The following is an 8,474-nucleotide window of genomic DNA, read 5'->3' on the forward strand; positions in this document are numbered from 1 at the left end:
GTAAACGCTATGTATATTGACATCTGTATTGATTGTGTGGACGCTTTCTTCTTCAGTGAACCGAAAATAAAGTTGCAATTTTTTGTACCACTTTTTTTGTTCTTCAGATACTTCAACCAGCGACGTTTTGTTCTGTTCAACCTGTACACGTGTCTGAGTGCTCTCCACGTGCTGGGGTTGCTGCTGCAGTATCTAGAGATACTAAACGGTCCCACTATGGAGAGGTTGTTGTCTTATATCTTCCCTGTCATGGTCTATGAATGGTGAGTTAATGTCAGGGTGTCTTTGACATATCACAACAGTTACTGAAGTTCCGCCACTTTTCTCAACGTTACAACGCCCGTCAGTATATAAGTTGGCCATACACTAATAGTGTTTTGTATGTATACCTAGTACAAAAACGAAACTTACAATCTTTTTCTAACTTCTAAGTTAAACAAAGAGTTGACATATTTAAAAGTTTAAATACTTTTATCATTTCAAAACTTGAAATATCTTTATCATTTTTGCGTAGCGTGCGTAGTCCCCGTAGCGTGCGTAGTCCAGTGGCTTTGAACCAAGAGGTTGGGAGTTCGAATCCCGGCTAAAACGGCCTAAAAAGGAATATAACTGGCCAGGGGAGTTAGCCGGTCATGGAGGGTCCAGTTTGCCTGCAAATTTGGACCCTCTATGGCCGGCTAACTCCCATTTTTAGGCCGATTTCTACTACATGTAGAAGTATCTATTCCGCCTGCAAAGGAGTCTACATCTGTCGTGTTGTAGGTACGTAGGTTCCATGCCGACCTTCACAGCGCTGGTGATACTGGAGATGTACGTGTGTGTGGTAGCTTGTATCGGGTGCGGCGGGCTGTTCGGCTGGCAGATGATGATCATCAGGGACGGGCAGACGTCGTACGAGGCCGTCAAGGACATCAAGTACGTCTTTAAGAAAACTTTAAATTTTATTGATCAAATCGTGTAAATATGTCCCTTTCCCACAACCAAACGGAGGGAGTGTCCTAAATACAGCCGTGGCCCTGATAATGCATTCAAGTAGACCGACCCTCCTTGTTTTCAGGATAAAAATCGAAAACACAAGATTAACTTTCCTAGGTACTAAATCAATTTTCGTAGCACACAGCTATGTTCTTCTTGTGTACTTTGGGGAATTTTGGGGAGCGGACCTATACCTACATGTAACAAGGCTGGATTTTAGGCTAGATAGGAGTCTCTGTTGACAACGACTCCTATCGGGGTTCTGGCAATGTATTAGGTTGGTCTGCCATTTGTATCTCCTAGCTTCCAAGTCAAGCCATTGATCTAAAGTGACAGTTGAAACCTTCCGACTGAGTTTTAACGGAGTATCTTCAAGTTTTACCGACTCCAATCCATCGGTATCTCTACCACCAGAACTGCCGATTCTGACGGTAGAGTTTCCGACTGGAGTCTGATGACAAGACAGCGATTGGGATCTCTGCCGGTAGAATCAGCGATTCTGCAAGCTTGCAAAGTTGCAATCTCTACCTGATATATCTATCTAAATCAGCTATGACCAGACAAGAATTCTGACCAAAGAGAGTAATTTATTTTCCGGATACACTACATATTTCACATCATCGGGATACAATATCTACTGGATAACAGCACTGCAGATTCAGATACCATGAAATAACATTCATTCATATTACAGCTGCTATACACATGTATTCTCACACTCCTAACAGTGTTTTACAAAATGTTGCAGGAGATATAACTTCGGCCGGACCCAGAATCTACGAGAAGTCTTTGGACCCTACTGGCTGCTGAATTTTGTCTTTCCGATGTGGACAAAGCTACCAGGAAACGGCATTGACTGGACCCACACTAAGATTGTCAAGGGATACTGACCATGAAATATATATACCTGATGGTGGCATATTTATATATCTCCTGCACATATGTTACCCATGACAACTAGTTTCTGAGTTACATACATTTTTGGTATAGTGCATCAAGTAGAGTAATTGATAATTATTAAACTTGTAATTACATTGTCAACGTTTACATACGCATCGATACATTAACATTGAGTGGTAACAATAAAGCCATTTTCTTTCAAGATCAACACAACATCTCATAAATCGTGATCCTCTCTCTTTAAGACCAAAAATTCACTCACACATTCACTCACTCACACATTTACTCATTCATTCTTTCGCTCATTCATTAGCTCATTCAATTGCTCACACATTCATCTTGCACGTGGTGTGTAGACCTGATATGGAACAATTATATGTTTATAAATGTATAAAATATGTACAAACATAAAATAATGCTGTATCTACATGCCCGATCGGGCACTGCAGAAGTGGACAAAGGAATTTAAACAAATACAAAATGCAATCTAACAAACAATTTCTTTGAGGATGGTAAAAAAACACATTGCTACATAAAACTCTTTGATATTAAAATAATCTCAAAGCAACCAACAGAAAAACAGAAATGCCAGAGTTAAGAATTACAAGGATTTCAGAGGTTTCGGTCGTCGCCAATCTATACCATCACCGGGCAGCGCGGTCTGCCGAGGTATCAGGAAACTCAGAACCCAGAAACTTCCGAAAATTTCGTACAGATTTTTCGCCGGTCCCTGGTCGTAGGTCCGTATCTCGTTATGGGACTCCCACGATGTCTGTCCGTTGTAGGCATTGAGCATGTGCCAGCCGAACAGGGTTCCCGTCATGATACTCATACCAAAGGCGACGTACGTCATGACTAACATGAAGACCAGAAACCCGGTCGTTTGGCCCGCCACGAGCTTGTAGAACGCCACCGGGAACAGGTAGGAGAATACCCCAGTGCCGCTGAACGGCACGTAGTAATGGTGAAGATATCCGGCGTTAAGTAGCCCGGTGTATAGACTCCCGACAGCAACGTGGAACGACAAGACGATGAAGTACCTATAAGAGAGAAGAACAGTCATAATCAGTAAGGCATCATGTTGTGCACATACCATAAAGGTAACTAATTTCTGAAAGGGATTTAATGCTCCAACATACATGTACACTACAGTTCACTGAGTTTCTCCAAACAGCTTGTAACTAAGATTGCAACAATAAGGTTTTCCTATGTTTCCTTTATATAGTAGTACAATGTACTGTCATTTTTGCTCTGTTTCTTCTTCTTCTTCTTCAAACACATAGGGTCAATGACTTAGAAAGAAAAGACGGCTGTCACCATGGTAACTGATGCTGTAGCAGGCACCCTGTGGTGTTTGGGTTACATTATGTAGCAAGTGGTAGTACAGAGTTGGAGGGACTAATCACCATGTTCATGACTGTGTTTGAGTTAAGAATAAACACAGCAGAAGTTTTTAGGCTAGACCAAGTGAAGGTAAACACTCATCTTGTCTTTGCCCAATATTACAACAAAACAATCCTTGGGGCAATTATACATTATATTATCTTAATACATATTTCGTACCTTTGATTGTGATGACCCACACAGCTGGCAGTAAAGAAGCAGTGGTGGTCCCGCCGAAGGACACAGTTATGACAGATACTACAGTGCCAGGTACGAGGTGGTGTATGAACCTGTTAAAGAAAAACATTCACATCATGGATTGAAGTAGCCTCCACCAGACTTCTGTGCAGGTTGAATAAAAATTAGTAGAAATCAGGAAAGTAAAATGGAATGTATCTGGCCAAGGAAGTTAGACGGCCATAGAGGGCCATAGAGGGTCCAGTTTGCCTGCAAGGAACTGGACATTCTAATTCTAAAGACTATGGACAGCTAATTCCCCTCGCCAGTTAACGTTACATTCCTTCTTAGGCCAATTTCTCCTTTATGAGGGTCTGCATGGGGGGTCCTGATTACGCTTAACGCTACATTTATGGAGGCACGCAACCCTTTACGTTAAATTTCCGGAAGGCTGGCAACGTTTTACGCTAAATTTTCGCCTCCTCACTACGAATATCGGTAAATAAAATGACTTCCCTACGAATTACGGGAAATTATAAAGAGGCCGCCTACGCCTTACGGAAAAGAGCATGCAGACCCTCCTTTATTTATTCAGCCTGCAAAGGAGTCTGGTGGAGACTATCATGAAAGGGCTGTAACTTGTGTAAGAATTTTTAGGAGAAAATCTATGATGTTGTAATGTAGAAAAATAGTTGGGAGGGCAGATGACCCTGGCAGATGTATGAATCTGAAAAAAATGCCATTGGGAAACAATTTTCCAGTGATCGTATCAGGTTTGTAAATTATTCATACGTAGCAATCGAAACAATGGGTCATAACCCAACATCCAATAATTTATACACAAGTACTGTACTCACTTCTTCAATAATATTTGTATGAATCCAGGAAAAATAAGGTAACTTAAAGTTGGTTGTTAAAATGATGCAAGGAATTACGTTATAAATTTTCTTTACTATAAATGGGAGAGGTTCATAATAAATTTTACCTGGCAGGTCATACAGTGTCCCCACGCCCGCGGTACCGGGTCTGGGTCCTCCCTGTTGCGGTACGTGGTGTCGGTGATCGTGCACAGGACGTGGTTCGCCACCATGTTGAAGAAGATGTACACCGTCAGCAGGTAGCGTAATAAAATCCCCGTAAAATCATAGTCTGCGTAGATGTGAGGTATGGTGATGTAGAGATCGGTGGTGAGGAAGATGACAGACACAGTGATGTAGTAGACGAACGCAGCGGCGTGTAGGAGCCATAGTTTGTCCCCCAGTGCGATGTGAGGAATGTGGAATGCCATAACCTACACCTGGATATATAACGATACTGCACACATTAAAAAATACAGAGGAATCTAGCCTAAAATTGCTCCTAACGGTACGTTTACACCGACACGCAAAGTCCCGTTGTCTGGAATGGTGGGTAGACTGACCCCGTCCAAATGACCTATGTAGAAGGTTCTACTCTAAATATAGGGGGAATGATTTTACTGTGTTTTTAAAACAGCAGCAAAAGCGGTTGATAATCGCACCATAGAAAATTAACCATTTTTATTTATATTTTAGTAATATTACTGACTATCACACAGAGCGTTCATGACCTATGTTCTCATAATTTAACTTCTATCTGAAGTCACATTACAACTGTTACCCATATAATAGGTGGTTACACCCATGTTCTGCCTCCTCAGAAACACTTCCGGGATTCAGCGATCCAGGACAGGTAACTATCAAATGCAACGTTAGGGTTAGATATGTAGGAAGAATCGAGGAGCTTAAAGTAAAATCTATTTGTCAGAATCCTATATGATGTCCTTGGTAGAATGCAGCACATCCTGATACTCTCTTTACAACATGCAAAGCTGCCCAGTGTCCGGTATTTTGCATCTCTTTTGACGAGAGCATGAAGCCTGATACAGCTTTGTAGTATTGCCGTCAAGCGATTCCTTGGTGACTATAGAAACCTCCTTGGGTTGTGTGTGTCCCGAGAGGTATAATGTGTATGTAAAGGATGGTAAGTGGTAAAAATTTTCGTTCTTTTAATATCTTGAACATAACTGGGTATTATAAAAATGCAGGTTAGCACAGGAAAAATTGGAGCTGTGTCTACCTGTACAGCTCACCTGCACTGGTCCATGTACTGGGTATATGCAGGTTAGTGCAGGTAAAATTGGAGCTGTGCAGGTATTTCTGATGTCTACCTGCACCTAACCTGCACTGGTCCATGTACTGGGTATATGCAAATTAGTGCAGGTAAAATTGGAGCCGTGCAGGTATTTCTGATGTCTACCTGCACCTAACCTAAATGCATTTTGAGCCTTGTTGGTAACTTTTATTTAAGTTGGTATTGCATACCACAAAAGTATTAACTAGTATGGAATTTCTAACTTTACAGGGAAATTGGTTTCTGAGGAAAGCTGAAAGAGACCCTACCTAACAACATCATGAACATGCATCCTGCGACCAACAGTCAACATACCTGGACCCGTCTGTTACACTTCATGAACTGGCTGGGACTACTGTACTTCCTTGCCATGCTGGTTACCGTGCCACTCGTATGTATCACAGTGATCGCCCCGACATACCAGCAACCATTTCTTCACCAAGCTGCAATGGCCTTTACCTTCATTCAAATATTCTGCAATTATCTGCTTGCAATTTCGACGAACACCAGCCATGGCGGACGTATTGGCGAAATATCCGATGACCTTCCTCAAGGAGCGCATTATTGCAAACTCTGCCAGAAAGTTATTCTCAGAAGAGACCACCACTGTTTCTTCATGTACTGCTGCATCGGGAAGTACAACCAATGCTACTTCATAGTGTACTGTTTCTACATCATGCTAGGAGGGCTGTATGCTGTGTTACTACAGGGACTGTATCTGAATCAAAAGTACAATGTCAAGTTTAACAGTTTTACTCTTCTCGTCTTGTTGCCGAAGACATTTTATGAGTTTTTCGTGGAGGCCGTGTCGCCCTCTCAGTTCTTACTGACTGTTGTTATGTATGGCACTCTTGTTGCTGCGCTAACCTGCGCTGGATTCTTCTACTGGGAAATGAGCATCACATTTGACGGGCAGACCAGCCACGAGGCTCTGATGGGGGAAAGAAAGGACGGTAAAGGCGCGTGGGAAAACATAGTCAATGTTCTGGGGAAGTACTGGTACCTGCGATTTCTGGTGCCGTATCCTTTCAAGCCTTTGGATGTGTTGGATGTCAAGAAAAAACAACATGGAAAAGTATCAAGAAAGAAGGCAAAGAGAATGTAGTCATTATAAAAGATGTCTCTGGATACTGAAATCACTTTATATTCACGATAGCAGAATTTCATGGTCTGAGAAAAATGGACATGTTTGCTGTGGTGGCAGGTGCAGAAAAAAGAAAGTAGGCAAATTATTTGTTTGTGGTAATGATAAATTTGCAGTACAGAAGTGATCGCAAAAACCGCGAATATAAAAGTACTGTGAAAAAAATTCTGATTTACAGTATGCAAATTATCATGTCTAGGATATAACTGTGAAAGAGTAAATACATTGTGTATTGCAAAGCCCTATTGCTTCTACTAATACATGTAGTAAACTTAGACTCAGAGTTTTCATATATTTTATTCACTTCGCAACTACATGTACAATGTAAAAAAGTTGTAAATATAATATACTCTTGGCATATCATATGTACATCTAACATAAGAGACATTGCAATCACCACAAAATTACGTAATACTATGTACCTTAATTTCCTACCTCAGTCAACAGGTCAAACCTAGATGATCCTACTATCAATAAGTAGGTCTTGTTCATGATTAAAATGTCAAATTCCATTCATCAGTGCCAGTGCAATTTTCTTCTGTATCAAATTTCACACATTTTAAAGAATTAAAACCTTTGTTATTGTTCTGCAATTGTTTCACATATATGTACAAATACTACACTGGGTGTATACTAAGTACTATACATGTATGTATATGTACAATGTATGTTCAATATTTGTGAAGTTTGTCTTTTTTTCTGTTATGTTGTGAGAAATTCCAAACCAGAAATTTGTTCATCCAAAATCACATCATGATAAAATACTATGTACAAACAGCTGCCTTAGAGCCGATTTATCTAATTTCTAATGCAAAACAAAATTCAATTGGCACAAAAAATATCAAACAGCAGCAGTGGTGTGTGTGTCAGGACTTTCTGCCTCTGTACTGCCCCAGAACTCAGTCCTGTCTTCAGTTCTTCAATGATCACAGATCCTTGAGAATCTGCAAAACAACCTACAGAACAAGAAATCATGTTTGGTATTATTGTACATGAAGGCAAGAAATTATTGCAAATGCTCGAAATATATAAAGCAATACATAGACCAGTGCAGGTTAGATGCAGGTAGACATCAGAAATACCTGAACAACTCCAATTTTACCCACACGAACTTGCATATACATATGTCAAGCTCTGGATTGTCTTGACAAAAACTGATTACAAGTATTTTTTCAGAATCGTGATAATAAACGGTGATATACTATTGACTGATTGATACATGTGCTATCTTACAAAGGGGTACTATCAACTGTACACTTTATGAATAGAAACTTACCTGAGCCTTCTGTCCAATATTGCCAGGCCTTGTGGCTATCTTCTGTATGGAGTCAGTCATAGCCACTATGCTTGTGTACACCCCATTCACACTCCTATTGGAACACAAACATTTGTCATCATTAATCAAGAACAAAATGAAAAAAAGCAAGAAATCAAGCTTTTAATACCTCCATGTAGCATTTAGGGTAGTTGTGAATTTCTTGTTTTGCTGGAAACCATTTTAACCTCCAACTTGACCTTTCTGTCAGTCTTTGGCTACACCATTTGTCCACCACTTTCCTTGACTCTACTGTATTCAAATATCTACAGACACTCAAGCAAACTAACACAACAATAAAACCTTCGTACATGAAGGTAATAATATCAAGGAACACGACATAACAAAGATACTGAGAGACAAATTCAGAGAAAAATTATCTGCAGTCATACAGTCACTGCCATATACAGTACATTTTGTATTAATTTC

The 8,474-nt window shown here is 40.3% G+C and overlaps 3 protein-coding genes across 3 annotated transcripts in view; 1 reads left to right on the forward strand and 2 right to left on the reverse strand.

Annotated features, from left to right (window-relative positions):
* LOC109484882 (palmitoyltransferase ZDHHC22-like) overlaps positions 1 to 1,865 on the forward strand; it is a 10,790-nt gene extending 8,925 nt beyond the window's left edge. Inside the window, exons 5-7 of the mRNA XM_019788239.1 lie at positions 108 to 263; positions 763 to 915; positions 1,724 to 1,865. Coding sequence (XP_019643798.1) covers positions 108 to 263; positions 763 to 915; positions 1,724 to 1,865 — 451 coding nt within the window. The remainder of the gene's footprint in view (positions 1 to 107; positions 264 to 762; positions 916 to 1,723) is intronic.
* Positions 1 to 4,855, reverse strand: part of LOC109484927 (palmitoyltransferase ZDHHC22-like) — a 7,712-nt gene extending 2,857 nt beyond the window's left edge. Inside the window, exons 1-3 of the mRNA XM_019788285.1 lie at positions 4,421 to 4,855; positions 3,439 to 3,548; positions 2,429 to 2,915 (exon numbers count right to left, since the gene is read on the reverse strand). Coding sequence (XP_019643844.1) covers positions 2,477 to 2,915; positions 3,439 to 3,548; positions 4,421 to 4,723 — 852 coding nt within the window. The 5' untranslated portion in view covers positions 4,724 to 4,855 and the 3' untranslated portion in view covers positions 2,429 to 2,476. The remainder of the gene's footprint in view (positions 1 to 2,428; positions 2,916 to 3,438; positions 3,549 to 4,420) is intronic.
* Positions 4,856 to 7,656: 2,801 nt separating this feature from the next.
* Positions 7,657 to 8,474, reverse strand: part of LOC109484884 (palmitoyltransferase ZDHHC22-like) — a 3,221-nt gene continuing 2,403 nt past the window's right edge. Inside the window, exons 3-4 of the mRNA XM_019788240.1 lie at positions 8,007 to 8,100; positions 7,657 to 7,686 (exon numbers count right to left, since the gene is read on the reverse strand). Of these exons, the coding sequence (XP_019643799.1) occupies positions 7,657 to 7,686; positions 8,007 to 8,100 (124 nt within the window). The remainder of the gene's footprint in view (positions 7,687 to 8,006; positions 8,101 to 8,474) is intronic.

This window comes from Branchiostoma belcheri, unplaced genomic scaffold (genome assembly GCF_001625305.1).
Source record: "Branchiostoma belcheri isolate BF01 breed outbred unplaced genomic scaffold, Haploidv18h27 scaffold71, whole genome shotgun sequence".
Lineage (NCBI taxonomy): Eukaryota > Metazoa > Chordata > Leptocardii > Amphioxiformes > Branchiostomatidae > Branchiostoma > Branchiostoma belcheri.